Source organism: Oreochromis niloticus, linkage group LG8 (genome assembly GCF_001858045.2).
Source record: "Oreochromis niloticus isolate F11D_XX linkage group LG8, O_niloticus_UMD_NMBU, whole genome shotgun sequence".
NCBI lineage: Eukaryota > Metazoa > Chordata > Actinopteri > Cichliformes > Cichlidae > Oreochromis > Oreochromis niloticus.
Window position 1 is genome coordinate 10,030,881 of NC_031973.2, and position 22,617 is coordinate 10,053,497.

General features: G+C 40.0%; 2 protein-coding genes across 4 annotated transcripts; both read left to right on the plus strand.

Moving 5' to 3' along the window:
- The first annotated feature begins 1,684 nt into the window (after nt 1-1,684).
- Nucleotides 1,685-15,229, plus strand: LOC109203141 (glutamic acid-rich protein). Of its 3 annotated transcripts, XM_025909813.1 has the most exons (5): nt 1,685-1,966; nt 2,069-7,116; nt 7,508-8,684; nt 10,147-10,474; nt 14,031-15,229. In XM_025909813.1, exons 4-5 carry the CDS (start codon nt 10,207-10,209, stop codon nt 14,426-14,428), a joined length of 666 nt encoding a protein of 221 aa, XP_025765598.1. In that variant the 5' UTR covers nt 1,685-1,966; nt 2,069-7,116; nt 7,508-8,684; nt 10,147-10,206; the 3' UTR covers nt 14,429-15,229. The 3 variants fall into 3 exon arrangements, with proteins under 3 accessions (XP_025765598.1, XP_025765599.1, XP_019217752.1); XM_025909814.1 differs by lacking the exons at nt 7,508-8,684; nt 10,147-10,474 and having other exon boundaries at nt 2,069-2,213; XM_019362207.2 differs by lacking the exons at nt 1,685-1,966; nt 2,069-7,116; nt 7,508-8,684 and having other exon boundaries at nt 9,805-10,474.
- A 4,276-nt stretch (nt 15,230-19,505) lies between these two features.
- Nucleotides 19,506-22,284, plus strand: LOC102079157 (zinc-binding protein A33). Its single transcript, XM_005471448.4, has 4 exons — nt 19,506-19,719; nt 20,208-20,402; nt 20,595-20,992; nt 21,526-22,284. The coding sequence occupies exons 2-4, from the start codon at nt 20,264-20,266 to the stop codon at nt 21,694-21,696; spliced, it is 708 nt and encodes a 235-aa protein (XP_005471505.1). The 5' UTR covers nt 19,506-19,719; nt 20,208-20,263; the 3' UTR covers nt 21,697-22,284.
- Nucleotides 22,285-22,617: the final 333 nt, after the last annotated feature.

Here is a 22,617-nt window from a genome sequence, read left to right on the forward strand (position 1 = left end):
CTTTTGCCGGGCAGTGGATCTCACAATGAGATGCTGCTAAAGTGTACAAGAGCCACGTGACGGTCCAGAGAAACAGAGTTGGCATCCAAGATCCGTCTCTTCTCATTTCTTTCAAATTATTTTGCAGGCAACAACCTGCAGCGTTTTTACTGCACCGGTCGGGATACACCCATCACTGGGTCACACCTCACTGCAGCAGAGTCAGACTGTGACACACACACACACATTCATACACACACAAGGCATAAGTTCACACTCAAGGAATCAATATTGATTAATGCAGGTCTTGCTCTCAACACAGGAGGTCGGCCTTCCTGAACAACTGAATTGACTTTGCATTTGAGGGGAGTGCATGTGCATAAGAGAGATAGGGATGGTTAATGGGAACAGTGTGACTGCTGTATCAGGTTTCCACTGACGAGCATCCACAGTGTGAGGGCTGTTGGCTTGGCGGCGCTAAAAGACGGTGTCACAAAGATCCAGAGTGCCTCTCTAAATGTTTAATGTGGCATGAGTGGGAGGCCATCAGAGGACAGGCAAGGTGGGGCTGGAGAGTTACAGTTAGAGGGCCTCTGCATGTGAGCAGTTCAGCTCAGAGGTGGGACAGCAAACAGCACACAGACACAGTCATAAGAAAAAGAGAGCGAAATGGTGATTTCACTTGAAAGTCTTTATGCGTGGTTGTCAGCGTGGGAACGCAAAAGCTGAAAACGCTGAAAAGTTCAAATATTACGAGTGGAGCCAGCTGAATCGGCGATGGAGAGCATGAAAAGGAGGCCGGCATTTATGTGCGAGCGTGTGCATGTTTGTGTGTTACGTGGAAGACAAATGAGCACTGCATTGTAGGCTACTGGCCCTATCCTGCCCTCCTTTTCCTACGTGCTAACCCCGCTGCCTCTCCTCCTCTTCCTCCACCTCCTCAGCCTCCACAAAAGTTATATAATGGTGAACTCCTCAGCCTTTGTTATCTCACACCAACCACACACTACGCCTTGCCCGCTTCATGAGAGATAGAGGAGTGAGGAGAGAGAGAAAGAGAGAGAGCAAGGAGAAAGTGGGATGATTTCTCATGAAGAAAAGAAACATAATCTGTGATTTTTCATATTTTATTTTCAGATTGTAACAGTCACGCATATGCACACACTGTGCACTTTATATGCATGTGTTACTTACAGTGACGCTGACACCGGCTGACTGTGACTTCTCTCTTGGTTTTGCAATGAAAATGGTGCATGAAGGTGGCAGCTATTTATGCTGACATCTCTTATTACTCCCATGCCGCCCTGCAGGGAAAAACAAAGCACTCAATGTCTATGAAATTGCACTCAATCTCACAGGAAATGCTGAATTATCATCATATTATCACATGTTTCACTATACGCTTTAAAGGCACTTCAAAGGCTTCCCTTAGTTAATGTATAGCTGCAGAAATGTATTTAGTAGTTCTTTTTTAATAGCACCAGTTGAGGTTCTGCGGTATTCAGAGCCAAAATATCATATTTCTGTTTGTAGCAGACTCTCATTGCTAACTGAAGCTGTGTTTATACCCAGAAAAGACTAACTGTGTAATCAAAGCTTGAGTAGCTGCGATACATTTAGGAATGAATTTTCCTCTGTTGTGACTAATGAGGGTGAATATGCCATCTGTTACATCATCACAACTGAGAGGGTGGATGTGGCCAGAAGCTGAGTCATGACACTCCCATTCTCCACTGCTTTTGGAGAAATAATCCGACTGGGGGAAGTGAATGAGTAACACTCTTCCTTCCTTCAGCAGATACTGTCGTGATGCCCGCGAGCAATAAGCTACCGACCCCCAACCGCTCAGGAAGTCTGTCGTTGATGGTCGTGGCTGGGCTGTGCAGCGCCTGGGTGTCAGTGTGAGTAGCTGCATGGGCGAAAAGCAGGGTGTTGCTGATGAAACGCCAGTGTGCTCTGTCAGCTCGGACAGGATAAATAAATAATGGTAAGTTTGTGAAGATCACAGCAAAAATCAGGGGCGACATGTACTCAGCTCCTGTTCTTGATGATTACAGAGTTTAGTCATTCTGTGTTTCCTCCATTTCAGGGAGCGCTGCTAGAAATTCAAGCTCTGCTGACTCAGCCTGGGATTACTTCATGTGGACTATATCACTACCTATTGAAAAGTTGAGCCATGAGCTGCAGTATCGGTCAGACGTTTACACACACTCATCACAGGCATGAATGTCATGGTAATTTTGGGCTTTTAATGGTTTCTTGGAACTGCTCTTTTTACAGAGTGGAATGATTGTACAGCATACATCTTTATTGCACAAGGTTGAATATATTTTGCATTTTCTCCACACAGTACCAAAAGTATACATACAGGTTCAGATTTATACATACACTCACTAAGTGGTGCTGACAGTTCTACAGTGTCTTCTTACTTAACAAGGCCAAGGCCTCTTAATTCCTACGACAACTGGTAGTTTCTCTTTGCCAGTATAAAAAGTATTTGTTTGACAGCTCTCTTTGGATTGACCAATACTCAGAATGATGGGGAAGTCCAAGGAACTCAGAAGAACTGTAGATTTACACATGCTGGGGAGGTCTGTTCTAAACAACTGCGGATTCCAACATCAATTCAGTTATGTACAATTGCAGCTGTACATACGATTGGGGTGGCTGTAGCTCAGGAGGTACAGAAGGTCATTTACTGATTGGCATTTTGGTGGTTGGATCTTGCTGCTCCAGTCTGCATGCCAAATATCCTTGGGCAAGACACTAACCTCAAACTGCTCTCAGATGCATTCATCTGAGTATAAATGTGTGTAAATGTTAGATAGAACGCACTTACATAGAAAAAAAGCATAGAAAAACCATAGCTTGTACAAATGGGTGAATAAGGCAAGCTGACCTTTTCAGCTTGGGGTGCTCAGGCAGAGTAGAAAAGCGCTATATCAGAAATTTACATTTATGTAAGTAGAAGTGATTTGGATGTACCACCACTTTGCCAGAGATCTGGAAGAAGACTCAGACTGTTACCCTCAGATAAGAGGAAATTGGTTAGGATGTTCAGGAACCGCCAAGGCTTAAGCCTGCCATGAACTGAAAACTGCATGAAGAACAGCATCACTGTCCACAGTGAAACAAGTCTCATCACAGGGACTGAGAGGTGCTGACCAAGAAAGAAGCCCCTGGTCCAAAATTGACATCTTCAAGCTGATCTGATGAGACAAAGATTGAGCTATTTGGCTGCAATGACAAGATGTATGTTTGGAGGAGTAACAGGGAAGCCTTTAAACCTAAGAACACTGCACTAACTGTCAAGCATGGCGGTGGTAGCATCATGCTCTGGGGCTGTTTTGCTGCCAGTACTACTGGTATGTTGCACAAAATGAATGGAATAATAAAGAAGGAGGACTGCCTCTAAATTCTTTAACTTCACCTCAAATCAACAGGTAGACAGTTGAAACAAGGGAACAGTTTTGTGTTCCAACAGGACAATGATCCCAAACACACATGAGGACTGGTTTTTGAATGGATAAAGGAGGCTAACAATGAGCTTCTGAAGTGGACTTCCCAAAGCCCTATTGAAAATTTGTGGACTACACTTAAAATTGGTGTTCATTCCAGGAAACCAATAAATTTAAAGAACTACACCAATTCTGCTAAGAAGAGTGGTTGAAAATCTAGTTAGAATTATCCCACAAGCTTGTTTATGGCTACCTCTGCTCTGGTTGAGGTGCAACTTGCTAAGGGACATTAACCCAAATATTAGAGTAATGATAGAAAATCCCAAATAGCCATGTTATACAGTATTTATAGTCCATTTTATAATCATTTTATTTTCTGCATGGTCAGTATTTTCATTGTTACCTCCCTCACACCTTTATTTAAACATAAATCTGGATTGGTTACAAAAGTTATTAATTTGTAAATGTTGACAAAGTTGATAAGATTAAAGGTGATAAAACAGAAGAAGATACTGGATGTAACCCCATTGTGCAGCCCAAAGATAAATAGACATTGTGACACCACCTGCTGGTTTTGGACTTTGTATTTTGAAGACTCGATTTTGTGGAGCCAGAAGTGATGAAATCTGGATGAGAGGCAGGAGTGCTAAGTTACTGGGTAATGCCTACAAGCTTTTTTAACAAGCAACATGCACAAACATATGTACATATCTGCTAATTAGTCCCAAGTAACATGCAAGTATACTCACCAGCTTTGTAGATGTTAAGCACCCCACAGCATTCTGTATTACTTGCCAGATAACTCCATTAAAAATGCTCCAAAATACACAAATACCACAGACACTGTGGAGAGGTCCAGTTCACTGATTCTAATTAGCTAAGCTTTTCAAGTGTAACTCAAGGATAAGTTATACAAACATTACCTGCTGTGCAGTTATTATGAAAAGGGAACACTAACCATAGAGGCTCAAACCATTTTTTATTCCAGTCTGTTAACAGGCTTTTTAAATGCAGTGTATCTGGACATCTTAACATGGGAATCTATGGGAATTAACTTATATTTAGAGCCCTCAAGTGGCCATCGGTGGAAGTGCTGTTTGTGTGTTCGGCATAGCTCCTTAACAGACCATTAGGTTGTTTTCCACTTCAGGGAAATGGATCTAATGGTCGTTTTGTGTGGCCTGCAACTTCATGTGTGTTCCCACGATGGTACACTGTCCTGTAGGACTGTGTGTGTGTGTGTGTGTGTGTGTACAGATCATCATAGACTAGTACCTTTAACATTGAGAGAGAAGAGAAAATGGAGACAGCTGAGATAAGCCTGGAGTCTATTTTTTTATAAACAGGGAGCACAAAAGAGAAATGTTTTTAAATCTCTCTTGTGTGTTAAAGCAGCTGCCGCTACGTTAGCAGGCTAATTTGAATAACCTTTGCGTGTCTTCACTGTAGTGGAAACACAGACAAACAATGATCTGAAGGGATGTTTAAGTGCCGCGAAAAGGGTTCCTGAGGGAAAAGGTTCCAGGTACTTTAGATGGAAAAATAACTACTGGTTGTCCTAGAAAGTTTATTCTCGTCTTCTGGATGTTGAATTTTGTAGTGCAATGTTTTCAGATGATAGAGAATGCATAAAGACTGTAGGTTGTGAGAGGTGGGCACATTTTATTTTATGGTGGCCAAGCCCATTATTTGGTTCTGCTCCTGTACATTTAAGCAGAGAGCCAAAAATTTTCAAGTCAACTGCTTTGAGATACAGGGCACTGAAGCAGTGTCCTTCTCACACTGTACTTCCAGTGTAAATTATAGGGGAAGGAAAACAATAATGCAAAAACACATTGAAAACTTTGATTTTTAATTCCTGTTTTAAGTGGTCTTCTTCAAGCTCTGCTTAGAAACGCTGCAGACAAACAAAGAGGTATTTGAAGTATTTGAAGATGGATCCTCTTCTAGCAAAAACAAAACAGAAAATAAGATTAGTTTCATTATATAGGCTATACATATATATTCCTTGTTCTTTAAAAAACAGCCTTTGATAATGATAATGAGAAAATTGTAATTTTCTCTGGGGGTTCTTGTTTCTGTGGCCTGCATGAAACAACACGGTAAGAACACTTTAGAGTGAGGCAAGATGCACATTTTGTAGTCAACCTTCAGAACATTGTATGTAAATGCAGCAAACACCTACCATCACATTGTTAAAGTGTCAAATGTAAGTGTAAATAAGTCTTTATCAGTTCTCCTACACACCTTTCTTTGACCACATGACGTTTTCCATCGAGGGCTGGGAAATGTGGTTATGAAAAGATTGTAGGAGGTACATTTTTGACAAGTCAAGTACACCCTGGATTTTTTGTAAATGAGCAAAAGTTGGCCCAAAAAAGAGGTTCTGTAGGGTCTTGACCTCACTATATATAAAATGACCTAAGATGAAAAGTGTACAGAACTGAATCAGTTTAAGCTTGTGCTCCACACGCTTTTAAACCAACAGTACACAACTTGGACTTTACTTCCATCTTGTGTTCAACAGAGAAAACTGCAGCATGAAGGAGGAGAGTAAAAACATCCGAACAAATGCAGCTTTTCACAGCACTGGTGACTTACTGTATACCACACTAGTTAAACACAAGCATGCCTGAGAGAAAGAAAATCCAAAATAAATTCAAGGTTGTGTCCCCAGTTCTTGTTTTTTTTTCTTTTTTTTTTTTTTAAAAGTCATTAAAAATGAGTGATATACAATCAGTCCACCCATCATGTATGTAAACTTGTGACCACAACTTTATATTGTTCTAAACTTTTAAGAACTGCCTATAAAATAAGCAAACAACAAAACAATACATTTGCAGTGGTAGATCTTATACAGTCGATGTCATTTATCTACTTATTTTTTCGCACGGTCAGTGCATTCTTTGTTCATATGTAAATGTCAACAAAGTTGATAAGATTAAAGTTGATAAAACAGAAGAAGATACTGGATGTAGACCCATTGCAACCCCTCTATGACATCACCTTCTGGTTTTGGACTTTGTATTTTGAAGCCTCAGTTTTGTGGAGCCAGAAGTGACGGAATTTAGACGACAGGGTGGCGGCTGATATCAGCTACTGCTTTTTTGTTTGTTTAGTTGCAACTAGTTGTAACTAATAAGTGTCTCGCCATGTGACACTAGTTACAAGTAAACTATATCATTCAAAACACTTATGCCATTTAGTTCATTTTCAGCAAAACTAGACCAACCTGAGTTTCAACAAAGACATAAATAAAGAGTCACACATCAACACTCATGAAGAGTCGTGTGATGAAGAGTCCTTCATCACACAAAGTGGTAAAAACATCAACTTGCTTACGTATTTTTACTGCACGTGTGATGCTGCAGTGTGGCCATAGCATCCGTAAAGACAGTGCACGGGGTAAAGTGTAGGAAATGCCCGCCTCTGGGACGTCAATCAATCCCAAACGTTGGATTAATTTTTTCTGAACGTCTTGAATAAATGCTATCGAAAGAGGTGATCCATCCATCAGAGTCATAATAGGTCAAGAAACTTTATTTGCTAAATGCCAAATGCTAATTGTTAAACTACGTTACATTTACTCTAACAGATAAAAATACTTGGAGTTTGTTTTTCATACTGTTGCTTATAAAGCTTAAAACGATCCTCTGAATTTTCATTTAGATCCGTGAAGGTAAGCAGCACGGTGGCACGGTGGTTAGCACTGTTGCCGCACAGCAAGAAGGCCCTGAGTTCAATTCCACCATCAGGCCGGGGTCTTTCTGTGTGGAGTTTGCATGTTCTGCCCGTGTTTGCGTGGGTTCCCTCCGGGTACTCCGGCTTCCTCCCACCGTCCAAAGACATGCAGCTTGTGGGGATAGGTTAATTGGATAATCCAAATTGTCACTAGGTGTGAATGTGAGTGTGAATGGTTGTCTGTCCCTGTGTGTTGGCCCTGCGACAGACTGGCGACCTGTCCAGGGTGTACCCCGCCTCTCGCCCTATGACAGCTGGGATAGGCTCCAATGCCCCCCGCGACCCTGAAAAGGATAAGCGGAAGCGAATGGATGGATGGATCCGTGAAGGTTCAAGATTTCCATTTTGGTTCATTGACTTTAATGCAAACCATTACACTTGTTTCCAGGTTTATATCTTTTAAAAGAAAGAAAACAGAAAAAAACACCCCCCAAAAATCTTTTACTGGGTTTTAGTGCAGACTTTAGTTCATCCCCTGTTTGGAACAAGCTATTTTAGCATCTCCTTTCAGTCAGTTTTCTTTTTGTATACCTGTGTTCACACCCAGACCTGTGTGTTTGTGGTGACTGTATTAGGGATATCTGTTCTTAGTGAAGTCACTGAATAGAAAAGATGTAGGGAACAGAGCTCTTAGAGCAGTATGAAGCATGAACCTTTGCTGCATGCACGCATACACACATACACACTGTGTGTGTGAGTGTGTGTGTTCATCTGGATCACCTTCCTTCTCTTTACCACACTTAGAAATAACATCCAGATGTCTTGACTGTAGATCTGGTGAGGTTTAGGTGAACTGAGGAAACAGAAAGGGAACACAGAAGGGAACTAACAAACCTAAAGTAAACTTAAACTAAACTAAAAACAAAAGGCACAAATAAAAGGACAAGAAGCAATAGAAATCATCTTAGGATAACTCATACACACAAGAAAATACGAATGAACACTGTTAACAGAAAACTGTAAATAATACAGTAATAATCCAACATGAATTGCTTTTCAACACCAGAAAGAATCACAATGTGCAGAAAAATTCAAACCCAAGGGTCAAAGACGCACACACACATAGTACACTGTGCAGTCAAGAAGCCCCACTTTCTGTTTCCACCCAGGGAGGAAAAAAACGTATAAAAAAATACCATCCTGCAGACAGCTGCTGGCATGTGTGGCTCAGTAGGCAGACAGTAGGTAAGTATTGCTTCTGAGGGTGTGTACATGTGTGTGTAAATAGGTCATTACAAAGACCTGCAGCTTTGATACTAAAAGAACGTGAACGAGACAGAGACAGTAAAAATGTAACATGTTTGCTATGCATTTTCAAGCAGAGAGCACAAAAGAGATATTTTTATAAAGACCTGGGTGAAAACATCTGTCTGAATAATAGACACAGACAAACACTGATGTGCAGAAAACTTGAAGAAACACGGAAGTATTTGTTCAGGAGGGTGGACGATCAGATCTGCACAGCAAAAAACTAGAAGCTACTTGGAACAAGGACAGAGAACAAAGGTGAGCGGCAAATTATGCTAATGAATGATTATAACAGTGTTTTATGTTTTTACATGGATTCACTTGAGTCTGTTCTTTTCACTGCGTGTCAGCTGTTGGGGTGTGTTTTGTTAAGCAGGAGTAGACAAGTTCTAAATGATGCCAAATACAGCTGCTGCCAAGAAATGTCGCTCAATAATGATTAAAAACTATAAACCAGTGTAAAAGTGACAATTCACTATAGATAATAAATACCTAAATATAATCCACTATTCCCAAATCACACATTACAAATACTTAGTGTTGGTTTGGGAATTTATGTCGCTCCCTAAATTGGCGCGCAAATCATCAAAACTTTCCGAACGTGTTCTTTAGTCTAAAGTTACTGAAAACCATCAAGTTTTCACATTTCAGGCCACTTTGTGAAACTCTGTGGGAGAACAAGTTTATTTCCTTCTATCAAAATATTTATCAGGTAGCTTGAAGGTGATAAAACCTTTGTATTTTGATCCAAAGGGAATATTGCACACTTTTTTTTTCACAATTCCAAAGACCAGTCTTATTATTAAGACCGGGGTTATTATTCTAATGGTCACTTAGCCTTTGGTAAGTGACCATGCCATAGGTAGTAGAAATAAAAGTAAAGAGGACGAATAAAATGTATGTGCTCCGAACTAGCGTGTGAGCAAATGAGGAAGTGTTCCAGTTGTTGGGAAGTTTTTCAGTTTAAAAAAAAATGAGACTTGTTCTGTTTGATTTTTTTTTTTTTTTTTTTTGCTTGAGGTTGAATTTTACTGCAGGCATGTTCAGGCAGCTCCTCCACACACAAAGACAGGGAAGCACGAGAGGCAAATATGAGGTATAACTCAAAGCAAATGGATGTTTTACCTGCAGAGAGAGAAAATGGGTCATTTCAAAGTTGCACCAAACTGATAATATTTAACCCAAACATGTCCATAACTTTTAAAGTAATCCTTCTTACAAATGACCTAAACTAATCGCAGAATTCTGACTTTAATCTCAAAATTCTGAGAAAAAAAGTCAGAATTCTGAGAAAAAAAGTCAGAATTCTGAGAAAAAAAGTCAGAATTCTGAATTTAATCTAAAAATTCTGAGAAAAAAGTCAGAATTCTGGAAAACAAGAAGAAAAAAGAAGAAGAAAAAAGAAGAAAAAAAGTGGCCCTAATGCTCTTCCGTAGAAAATAGCTTCCATATCTGAAAAATAAAGCAGGCACTGAAATGCATTAAATCTGCTTGGCCAGCAGAGGGCCTCCTCTGGCTGCAAGAACTTCCAGTTGAATATTTGGCTCCATTCCTTAGCAAACGAGCTCAGCAAACACTTTGATGACAACTTTATGGGCTGTCAGTATCAGACAAAACAATTTTTTTTATCTGTTACATGATTTTGATGTTTAGATTTGTTATTTTGTTCCACAAATTACTTCTAACATCTTCTTTCTTGTCTTTCATCATCAATCCACAGACCTGAAGATCCTTATCAGCTGATTGTGCACTTCCACATAAAACTTGCTGACAGTTAACAATGACTACTCAAGCACAAATTAAAAAACTGCTGAAAGATTACCTGGACGAGCTAAATGAATCTGATCTAAGAACCTTTCAGTGGTACTTGCCCTTGAATGAGACAAAGGGACGCCAAACTATCAAGACATCTCATCTGGAAAATGCTACCAGAGAGAAAACTGTGGACAAGTTGGTCCAGGTTTATGGGGTAGATGATGCTGTGAAGGTGGCAATTGACAATTTCAGTAGCATTAAGCGCAACGACCTGGCAAAAAAGTTAACTGAAGGTAAAATGCCATGGTGGTGTTGTCACATCATGCAAACATTGACTATCTGTTCATTTGTATCTTCTTGTCTTGTTCATTATCTCTCCCAATGTGTAACATACCGCCGATTTGTCACATCAATAGGCATCTCATAGTAACACAAAAGGTAACTTTCCACGTTCTTGTGAAATGCTCAGTTTTCAATTCAATCGAATAGAACGCTGCAAAGTGGCTTTCTATTCCAGCCCTAACTCTAATCGTAACCCTACCCTTAACCATAACCTTAATCGTTATTTTAACCACGTCTAACCCTATCCCTAACCTTGACCCTATCCTAACCATAACGTTGTTAGGTTGATTTTCATGTCACACGTAAAACACATTTAAAGATTCATTCCAACCCACTCTCATGCCTCCGAAGGCGTAACTGTGATGGAGTTACGCCGTCACAGACCGCTGACAACCAACACGAGTGCAAGCACGCACAACCGCAATTAGATTCCACAATCTTCATGCTGTGTTATTATGGCTACATGTCGTTAAGCCAACAGGTCAGATAAACAGGAAGGGGTGACAGCTAATTCAGATATCCTGAACACTAAGGAACTACGGAGACTATGCTGACCTCACAGTCATTTCATTATTTAAAGACCTGGGGCATCCACAACAAACACTGACACTGCTCTCCACATCTTTTGCCCTCTGGTGGACAAATCCCTTCCCACCCCCATTACATCATAACATTCCTCCCCCCTTAAACCAGTCTGTGGTGGCAGCTGATGTAGCTGATGCCACTGGGTACAGATCTAACCATTTGGAGTGGGCATCCACTATTACTAGGAACATTTTACCCAAAAATGGGCCAGCATAATCTATCTGTATTCTTCTCCATGGCTTCTCTGCTTCTCTGGTCACTCCCAGGGGTGTAGCAGTGCCTCTTGAGGCCTGTGTCTATGCACTTGACATGTACTGCAGGACTTTACCTTGTCTTCAATGTCAGTCTCCATATGTGGCCACCACATGTAGCTTCTAGCCTGGCCCTTCATGCAGCTCATTACCGGGTGTGACTGATGTAGCTGTTCCAACAGGGGGCATCGACCTCGTTCTGATATCACCACCCTAGCCCCCCACAGCACACACCCATCCTGCACACGTAGCTCCTGTTGTCTCTTTCTGCAGGGCTTAAAATTAGGATGCTGTGTAGTGGACCATCCTCTCAGAACATACTCACCCACTCAGGAGACTACGGGATCTTAGGTTGTCCACCTCTATAGCTGCTCAGATGTCATAATGCCCTCCTGGTCCTGATCCACCATTAACACCTGTTCCTCTGCTGCCAGCGCTTTAGGGGGGTTATCTGGAAGAGGAAGACGACTCAGTCCATCATCATTACTGTTATTCTTGTCCTCTCTGTATTTAATGACATACTTATACGCTCTTAACAATACCGCCTATTGCATGATCCTCTGTGACGCCATCTGAGGGACGGTCTTCATCTCATGAAAAAAACTTATCCATGGCTTATGATCCATGATAATCATACACTTCCTGCCATACAAGTACTTATGAAAATACTGTACACCAAATATTACAGCCAATTCTTTATGAGTAGTTCTTTTCTGCTAAGTTCAGTGTACGTGATGCAAACCCAATAGGTTTCTCCTGACCATCCACTGAGCTATCACTGCTCCCAGTATTGGGATGCATTGCAAGAATAAATTTAATCTTTCTTCTCATCATAGTGTACCAATACACTACTTGACTGCAACAGTTCCTTTAACTTGTAGAAAACCTTCTCCTGTTCTGGTCCCCAACACCATGGTTCCCCCTTTCTCAGAAGCTTGTGCAGTGGGGCCAACAGCATGGACAAGTTTGGCAAGAACTTATCATAGAAGTTCAACAACCCCAAATAAGCTTTGAGCTCTGTCACTGATTTTAGGGGTGGCGCCTCCTGCACTGCTTTCACTTTTGCCAGCACGAGACGTAATGTCGTCTTATCCACCCGATGTCCTAAAAATGTCACTTCCTCCTCCATGAACTGACATTTGCTCCTTTTTAAACGCAGGCCTGCCTCCTCTAAGTGCTGCAGCACTCCATCCAGTGTCTGAAGATGTTCTTGGTCATTTTGTCCCATTAGAATAACGTCATCCAGATACACTGCTACATTGGTCAGACCTTGCAACACACTCTCCATGGTGCACTGAAAAATGGCAGGACTTGAACTCATCCCAAATGTTAACCTGGTGTATATAAATAATCCCTTGTGTGTGTTCACCGTGACATACTTTCTAGATTCCTCATAAGTACAACCTGTTGATAGGCGTGACTCATATCTAACTTGGTGTATTTTTCTCCTCCCGCTAGCCCTGCTATCATGTCCTCCATTCTTGGAATGGGGTATTGTTCTACAGGTGACACCTTGTTCAGTCAGTGTGTAGTCACCACAAATCCTGGCACTGGAGTCTGGCTTTAGTATCGGTACAATGGGTGCTGCCCAATCAGAGAATTTCACTGGTTGGATAATTTTCTCCTCCAACAGTCTCTCCAGTTCATGCTACACTTTCTTTTTCATAGCAAACGGAACTGATTGTGGCTTATAGAAGCAAGGTTTGGCATCACTGGCTACATGTATCTTTGCTGGGAACCCCTTTAGCGTCCCTAGCTAATCCTTAAACACTGCTGCATATCTGGCCAGTATCTGCTGCAGCATCTTCTCTGCCTTCTATCTTATGTACAGGATGCCACTCTAGTTGGAGGGCGTTAATCCACCCCCGACCCATCAAAGTAGTTCCAGTAGTTTTTTTTACTGTCTCTGAATTCCCTACTGGGATGGGCAGTGGAGTATAAAGGGAGGCTAGCAGGGCCTACTGGAGAGTGTGAGATGATTTCGGTGAGGGTAACATGTAGGCTGGTTCAGCCACTTGAGCTTTGTAAATAGACTACTTTTTTTTTGTTTTTCATTGAGTTACTTTTGTTTATTTATTTTTATTCTTTCTGTAATTAGTTCTTTGTGCACTTGGGAGGCCGGCATAATAAAGTACACACTCCAAACCCTTCCTGACTACGCCTATATTTGTTCGGGAGACGTTTCTGAGAGGACCCCGACAGTAACATGGCGACGATTTGGCACAGTCGTCGGTATGTTACACATTGGGATGAGAACCTATTCATAGACATTATCAAAGATGGATGTAGCTTCTGGGGCAGAAAAATTAAGCCAATGATTAAGTGCCTTAAACCTGCATTTCATGTAAAGGCCACCAGATGGCGAAAAAAACCCTCCAGATCTGTACAAGTCTCTCTGTAAACCCTTTGCTCCTGAGTTCAAGTTCTCTGTCACTTATATTCGGTCATACTGAATAAAAATGGCCTGTTTTGTAAATTTTGGTTATATTGTGCTATTAAAAATAAGAAATTTCTTTGGTATTATCTTCTCACTCGTTGGCTAAGATCTCATCATTACTACATCCATCTCTTATAGTGTTTACAGCTTTGGTTTAAATAGCAGTAACAGAGATGTCACACCCTTTGCATTGGATTAAATAAACAATAACATTTGTATATATTTCATTTTAAGCAACTTCCAGAAAGGACAAGCCGAGTGATGAAGAGGCAAGTGGTGAATATTCAACTGATGAGGAATCACAAGATGAAGAGTGGAATGATGAAGAGGAAGAGGATGAACAGTGGAATGATGAAGAGGAAGAGGATGAAGAGTGGAATGAAAAGGAGGACGAGGATGAAGAGTGGAATGATGAAGAGACGAGAGATGAAGAATGGAATGATGAAGAGGACGAGAATGAAGAATGGAAAGAAGAAGAGGACGAGGATGAAGAGTGGAATGATGAAGAGGACGAGGATGAAGAGTGGAATGATGAAGAGGACAAGGATGAAGAATGGAATGAAGAGGAGGACGAGGATGAAGAGTGGAGTGATGAAGAGCCAGTCGTCAAAAAGAGAAGAAGACTCCATTGATTGAAACCTGAATGATGAAGCTTCTGTGTTTTCACTGAGACACTGATGCTGTAGCGTGGCCACAGCTTCTGGACTCTTTATAAAAGTGCTGGAGGTGGGAAAAAATCTAGGAAATGTCTATTAGCGAGTCATCTACAACCCTGAACCTCCAATTATTTTTGAAACCGTCTTTTCCTAGTGGATCAACTGGCCACTAGGAAAAACTGTTTTCTTATTTCTGTCTGTTTGTAATTTTTTTGTAATATGCAGATGTTACTTGGTTTAACATGCTCGAGTCACTCGTAAGAACTGCCACTGCCACAGTTGTAACAAATTCAGATTTCTTGGTTTTAAAATGTTACACACATATTGATCGCAGAAGTAGAGGACAAGAAATCCCACTTCCTGTTTTCATACAGGAAGGATAGAAGCCGCTGATGTAAGACTATTCTGCTTATGTACAAAGATCACAGTTTATTAATCAAATACCATCAAGATCATGGTTGCAAATATTAGTGTTATGAATAGTTTGTTTTACAGATTTTAATTTTTGTTTTTTAGCCTGCCCTGTTTGGCAGCTTTAGCTTTTAAGCTAAACATATTTTCTTTTCCAAGACAAGCTCTATAAACTCTCCACAGACTCTTCTTTTTCATGTTTTTCTTTTTTAAATTTTTTTTATTTATTTATTCATTTCACACTACTATACTACTACTATAAGCACATGTGTAATATAGTGATGCCCTCAGCTGTCATTAACAGAGATTGAAAGAAAAAAAGATAAAGGGAGAAAAAACAGGAGAAAAGGTAAGAACAAGACGAAAGTGCACTAGTAGAAAACATGAGACATGAGTCTAATTCAAGCGCAATTGGATGTTCTGCACTGTGTGTCTCTTTTCTGAAGTCCTTCTTAATTGTTCTTCATACCTTTCCTTGACCTTGATGGAAAATGTGGACAATATGGTCAAGGAAAGGTGGTTGAAAAAAGAAGACAGGAGGTTACCTTTAGACAACTCAACTGCACCCTGGTAATATAGATTCTGATGTCCAGATTCTGATGCCAGACCTAGGGGGTCTTTGCGGATAGTTTGACGGGACCGGTCCCTTCTGGGGGTCTTTGGGGATCAGGACTGTCCGGCCTTCAGTGAGCCATTCTGGGTGTCTCTCATGGACTAGCAGCTGATTCATTTGTACTGCCAGATGCTCGTGAAGTACAGTCAGCTTCTTCAGCCAGTAGGCGTGAACCTTGTTGTGGCCTGGTGCTGTCCAACTCTTCATACTGGAGATCCTTTCTTGGATGTCTGCCACTGTGATGGTTACTGGATCCTGTTCAGGGCTGCTCTTAGATCCACTAGCCACTGAGCATTGTTGTTATGTGTTGCATCCTTCTCCCAAATGCTCTTTCAGTATTGCTTCGTCTTCAGCCTTGATGGTGCTGTTCTCATATTGTTCCCTTGCCACTAAGAGCACACCTTGGCTGGTTCTGTGGAGAACAGCTGGTTTGTTCTTCTGCCTTCTATCTCTCTGGTGTACCTTTTCAAGCAGCTGGCCAAGGCTGTGAGTCTTTACTTGGCAGTTTCCAAGGCCTCAGGTATGGACAGCTTACTACACTTAGACATCTTTCTGCAGCTCCGATGGCAATATGAATAAAAATTATGACGTGACATGTAACCTTTAAATTTGCAGTTTATCAAATGCCTCTGCTTTGTTGAAGGGAGTTTACTGTTGATTATTTTAGCTATTATATTAATATACAAGATATCAATTATTAGAAATGTGAGTAAAAAGCTCAGGTCAATAAAGGACCACTTTCTGTCTGCACCGAATACCCACAAAAATAGCCAACTTCCAGTGAATGGAGAGAATAGTTTCTGCTTATAGAGTAACTGGTGTGTCTAGTTTACTGGAATGTATCGACCTTAAATGGTGGTGACAGATGTTCAACAGGCAGAATTTGCATACAAAGCCATGACATCAAGGTCTAACTCATTTACATAAATTCTTCAAATTTAAAAGAAAACAATCTAAAAGGACTGAAATGTTGTAAACCACAGTTATTCATGTTTCCTTTATGATTTTAAGGGAATATCTAAGTTAGTAAATTTTAGTAGCAACTATCACACCTTGTGCTGCCTGATGCAAATGTAGCACATTTAATGGCCATCTCATGGTTAGAATAACCGTTTTTCCAATTACAGTGACACAGAATAACATTTCTGATTATTCAAGAAGTGACACATTATCTGGATCATTAGCCTCTCAGGGTTCTCTGGGTTCTAAATACTCTTGAAAGTCCTCTAATATTAATCAGAATTCTTTCTCCACAAAAATGAACTAAAGTCACAGGAGGTTGCGGACAAGAAGAAATAAACAGCATCAGTGTCTGAAGATACCCTCATGATTTGTCTCAGCTCAGGCTTGTCATATTAACGTCAGTTCAATATTTTTTCCACAGACTGTCCTCATCTGTTTCCCTGTCCTGTGTGTGGGGGATGTGTTTCCTGAGAATCACCAACAGTGATGTTCTAGATAAGAAGCAGCAAGACCAGAAATGAAGCAAAACGAGCCTCTTTTTGTTTTAACTGTGCAGGCATGAGAGGAGCGTGTTTGCACAGATCTGTTTACAGTTTACGGAAAGAGTCCGTTTCTGGCAGAAGTCCCATTCAGGAGAAATTGCACCACAGTGGAACACTTCTGCCCCCCCTTGCTAACTTAAGGAACAAGGAAACATTTACTTGAGAGCGCAGCAGAACAGCTCCACACAAGAAAACAGGAAAATTATGTAAATAAGCAATTGTAAATTTTTTAAGATGTATTTTAAGTGAAATTTACATTTTTTTCTTGTGTTTGCTTTGAATTCTGGTCACTTTATGTCTGTTACTGGGGTGTTTTCACCCCATTCAATTTTTCTACTCAAGTAAACTTGAAAAAGTAGAGGCTCTGAAAAGTACTAAAAGTAAGAAAGTAAAAAGTCGCTCATTGAAGAAAATTTGTACCACCGATTTCTAAGCCAACTAAACCTAGCTATATTAATCTAATAATAAAATAATTATTGTTAGTGGGGTTAGGTTAATTGGGGATTCTTAATGCCCATACGTGTGAACGTGAGTGTGAATTGTTGTCTGTCTCTATGTTTAGCCCTGTGACAGGGTGCACCCCGCCTCTCGTCCTATGACAGCTGGAATAGGCTCCAACCCCCTTTCCCCCCAACCCTGATAAGGATAATTGGAAGAGAATGGATGGATGGATAAAATATTATTAGTAGATGGACACACAAACTTTATTTTGGTCTAAATTTTAATTCTAATTAATTAATATGGTCAGGTAATTAATCAGGTAAGTAGAAGATGAGCAGAGAAAAAGAAAGAATACAAAAATAGCTCTTTTTTCTGTTGCCTCATTGTAGTGGGTGACTTTGTGTTTAAACAGGAAAATGTGTACAGTCAGGGGTTCAAGTGGGTTTCGGCACGTGGGAGAAGCCTAAAATTGACTGTAAAGCTCAGTGTGAGGAAAACCACTCACAAAAATTTCTATTGAGAGCTCCAGTAGATTTTGTTAATGTACAGGCTGTGATCAGCTGATCTAAATCCATCACAGTACAGCAAACTAACCGGTTTAGCCTGCACTAACCTGCAGAGTATTTGCATGTAGCAGTTCTTCTCTGAGGAATTTGAGAGGGATAGTGTGCCTGGACTGGTGATGGCACCGGAAGGTACAAAACTTTAAGGCTGACTCTGCAAGAGAAAATCAGGGCCATAAATTCTGGTGTTAGGGAATGCTCTCTTTCCCCCTTCTCTCTCTCTCTGCATGCCGGACACCAACCTAGGATGGTTGCCGTGGTGATGTGAGAAGCAACATCTCCCTACAGGGAGATGTCCGAAAGGTCCAGAAGATGAAACATGAGCGGACATGGGGTTTAAAGGCTTTCCTCCAAATTTGACCAATTATGTTTTTACCAAGTATTTACTGCCTGGGGATGGCAGCCTTTGCCTCTTGGAGCAGTGTGGAGAGATGGAGGTTCATGGCACCATGTAAAACTATCTTGAAATTCTAACCGTTCGATAAAAAAGTTTGAAAACTTATAACTGACCATGTTTGCCTTTGTAACACCTGTAGCACCTGTGATACTGTTTAGGCTCAATCTGGATTAAAGGTCCACAGCGACGTGAAATAATAACTCCTCTGAAATGAGTCAAACCAAAACTAATGTAAGGAGTAGAAAGTACAGGTAGTTGTTTAAAAATGAAGGGAGTAAAAGTAAAAAGCTGTCAGAAAAATACATACTCAAGTAAAGCACAGATAATGAAGTACAATAGCAAAGATTTTTACTTTGTTACTTCCCACCCTATTTAAGTTGTATTACACTTCATTACTGTTTAAAGGATTTTTATGTTAGAGGTTTAGTTGTGGATTCTTATTAGTTATCATATTAATACAAAAATGTCCCATGATTAGAACTGTCAGTGAGATGTCAGTCCGCACTTCATACACAGAAAAACACTCCACTTCTAGTGAACAGACAGTTATTTTCTGATTTGCATAGAAACTGGTATGCCTTGTTCACTGGAATGCACAGGCCTTTACGGTGATGACGGATGCTGAACAGGAAGAATCTTTACACTGAAAGTTGTGTTCTTATATCATATATACATATGTTCTTCAGCTCTGCAAAATAAACACTTTCTTGTTGCCCAGAACTTGCTGACAGTCCTTTGTTTCACGCAGGTATACATGTGAAAAGTTAAAGTATATTTCCCTGACTCCACAGACATAGCGATGTTATTACATGGCATGAAATATATATCCACTAACTGTCCAAATACCCTCATATGTACTGTTATAGAAATCGTCTTGTGTGGCTGCAAGAGGTATAATAACAGATATCTGATGCAAACCTGAAGTAAGAAAAAAATGGCAAAATCTGGAAATAATAATAAATTTGACATTATTAGTTTCTTAAATTCACAGATGACTCTGTGCCATGAGGTTTGCTTTGCTGAATATTAATACTCATAGTTGTCATATATATAAATTATGTCACATAATTAGAACCATGAATGAAGAAGCATATAGTCAATATAACATCGCCTTCAGTCTGCACCTGCAAAGTCGGGGCAAGTCGAGAGGTTAGTTTGTCTGCCTACTTTGACCAATCACATTAAAGAGAAACCACATTAACAAACAGCAGCCCCGCCCCCTTCTGTTCCTAATAACTTGAGCAAGGTGTGCAAGTTGTTGGTTATTTGAAGAGTGAAAGACCAGCTCTACACAGGAAAATACCAGGAGCTACTTGGAGTTAGCCTGAAAGACAAAGGTGAGGATCAAATTAATAAGTTTGTTCCATTTTAAAATGTATTTTAAGTTAAAATTTGACTTCTGGTCACTTTCTGCAGTGTGGTATGGTGGGGTATGCTGTCACAGATGCAGACAGATGATGAGCTATAAATTCCTCATTATGCAAAATACAGCAGCTGTTAATACACGCACCTCTGTAATGTTTAGACAACTATAAGTCCTATGTTGGCTCCTTTAATTGGCACTTAGAGCTGAAACTTTAAGAACCTTTTCAAAGAGTAAAACAAACCAGGCAGAAATTTTCTGCTTCCTGGCTTCTTTCTTTTTCTTGCTTTCAATAGAAAATGTATTTGCTGCATTAAGTGACTTTATCCTTACTCTAACCTGTCACTGTAATTCTATGCAGCCAGAAACTGCTGGGAAAAAAAACAATTTCTAAGCCTAAGTAAAAATTAAATTCTTCTATATATTAATTCTAATGTCTTCTTTCTGGACTTTCACCATCAGCCCACAGCTCTACATTTCATTGGTGCTTTGCACTGCATACGAGAGAGAATCCAACAATGTGCGACCTGGAGAATACTTTCAGAGAGAAAACTATGGACAAGCCGGTACAGATTAATGAGAAAGATGCTGTGGACGTTACAATGGAAAAACTGAGGAGCATTAAACACCACAACCTCACAGTAAACTTCACTGAAGGTAAAATGTTGTTGTACAGCGGGTTTGTCTGACTGTGTGCGAGGCACAATCTGTATCTGCACATCATACAAACATTTAAATCTTCATTGATCTGTAACGCTTTGTTTGTTACTAAGCAGTTAATGTGATTAAATGAACCATACATTTCTATTTCTTTACCCTTTATTAACGTACTTTTTAAATTTGCACCAGATTGGCCTCAAGTGCTGAGTCACAAAGATCCAAATGATGAAGTTCTAGATTTTAAAGTTCGAGAACGTGAAGATTCAGGCTTTGAAGATCAAGTCGATGAAGAGCCTTTCGATGTCACAAAGAGAGAGTCAAACAGTGGTTTAAGCTGGAGTGATGAAGCGTTCATTGAGGATTGTTGTCCACTTTGTTCACATGTTTGCACTGAGCCTGCAGTGCTGCAGTGTGGCCACAGCTTCTGTAACGGCTGTGTGCAAGAATGTGAGAAGTGGAAAAAGTCTTTTAAATGTTCACTCTGTAACAAAGTCAACAACAACCCAGAGCCTCCAGTTAATGTTTCCATGATGTGTTCAAGTGAAAGTGACAGAGTTGATCCATCAGGAGGACAAAGAAATGTGCAGGTGAGTGTGCTTCATTCTTTATACGCTTTATACGCCCATATAAAACCATATAGCTTCATCTTAATAAGGTTATTAGACACTTTGACTCAATCATGGATGATCTGTGATAACTAGTCAACATTATCTTTATTCAGCTACTTATACAACCACACAGAGTGCTCAGAAAATTAGCAGTTGATTCTATGGAGCTCATTTTCAGCTCTAAAGTTTTACTCTGGGATTCCAGAGAAAAGCTTGTTTTCCATCATTCACTGACTTTCCTTGTGCTTCTGAGTGTTTGCTTTCTTTAAAGTTATCCATTATCCATTAGAGACATGATGGATGATTATAGTAACCACAAACTTTTTCCACACAGTAACTGTTAAGAATAGAAATTGAGAACCCCAGAACACAAGGATAAATGTGTAACACCTCCAGTCCAGGATTAGAGAAGATGATTAGCAACATAAAACACAATAATCTTTAATCCAGAGAAGATTTCCTGTTTCTTACTCACCATCAGTGTTTTTCTGTTCTGCTTTTTTAATCTGCAGCCCCTGAAGTTGTCGACTCCTTCATCTCCAGAGCTTCCACTGTCTGAAGATCTGACTGAGGAGACTTCAGTGTTTGGCAAACATTACAAACCTCATGTGCTGATCATTAAATATATTGACACGGAAGATGTCACAACTGTTATTACAGTTGAGGAAGCTGATGAAGACTAAAACCTTTTCAGTTAACTACAACATAATAACCTTGATGAGATATGAGGGTTAAATGAGCCTGTGCTCCTTCATGACCCTCTCAAACATTCCTCCTTATTTTTTTGTATTTGTAACTCCTCACATGGTTTCTGTTCATGTAGTGCATTAACAGGCTGGTGTTAACTCATCACGAGCTCGTCTTTTTATGAAATGGTTTATTCTGTTGCCTGTAACAGTATATTTTGAGTTTTTTTTATCCCTCTTTCTTTCAGATGAAAAGTAGCACTGTTTATGTTAAATATTCTCTTGTGTCTTTCCTGCTAGTCTTATTTATTTTTAGATCTTACATCATTTAAAGTTCTTTTGGCAGTATCGTGTGTTTTGTATGCCGTAAAAGTGACAAAGAACAACTTGGACTTTGCTTCCATCTTGTGTTCAACAAGCACAGCTACAGTGTGCAAGTCTGAGAGTGTGAAACCAAACTGTGAACAAATAGGTTTTTTAACGTCTTTTCAGTGACTGATTCAACGCTAAAGCTTTTATATGTAATATTTTATTTTGGTAGAATCAATTTCTGTCTTCTATCGAGAAGGTTCATTTTATTATTTTTATGTTTTTTGTCTGAAGTTGCATTAAATAAAATGTAAAAGCAAAAATTAAGACTGGATATTTTTAAGAAAGCAGAAACATTCTGATCTAAACCCAGACGTTCACTTTAGCTTGACTCTTATTTCACTTTTTTCTTCCTTCCTTTCCTTGACCATATGACATTTCCATCAAGGAAATGTGGTTGCAAAAAGAAGACAGGAGGTAACTTTTTGGACAACTCAGCGGCACCCTGGAAATTTTCTAAATGAACAGAAAGGTCTAAAAAACAGATGCTATTAAGTCTCCATCTCACTGTATATAAAATGATCTAACATAAAAAGTGTTTATTTTTCA

Excerpts from the sequence above, each read along its gene's own strand:
- LOC109203141 (XM_025909813.1), top strand. The coding sequence starts at position 10,207 with ATGACTACTCAAGCACAAATTAAAAAACTGCTGAAAGATTACCTGGAC. Across the intron at positions 10,475-14,030 it reads GGCAAAAAAGTTAACTGAAG|CAACTTCCAGAAAGGACAAG; the intron begins GTAAAATGCCAT and ends TTTCATTTTAAG.
- LOC102079157 (XM_005471448.4), top strand. The coding sequence starts at position 20,264 with ATGTGCGACCTGGAGAATACTTTCAGAGAGAAAACTATGGACAAGCCG. Across the intron at positions 20,403-20,594 it reads CACAGTAAACTTCACTGAAG|ATTGGCCTCAAGTGCTGAGT; the intron begins GTAAAATGTTGT and ends AATTTGCACCAG. Across the intron at positions 20,993-21,525 it reads GAGGACAAAGAAATGTGCAG|CCCCTGAAGTTGTCGACTCC; the intron begins GTGAGTGTGCTT and ends TTTAATCTGCAG.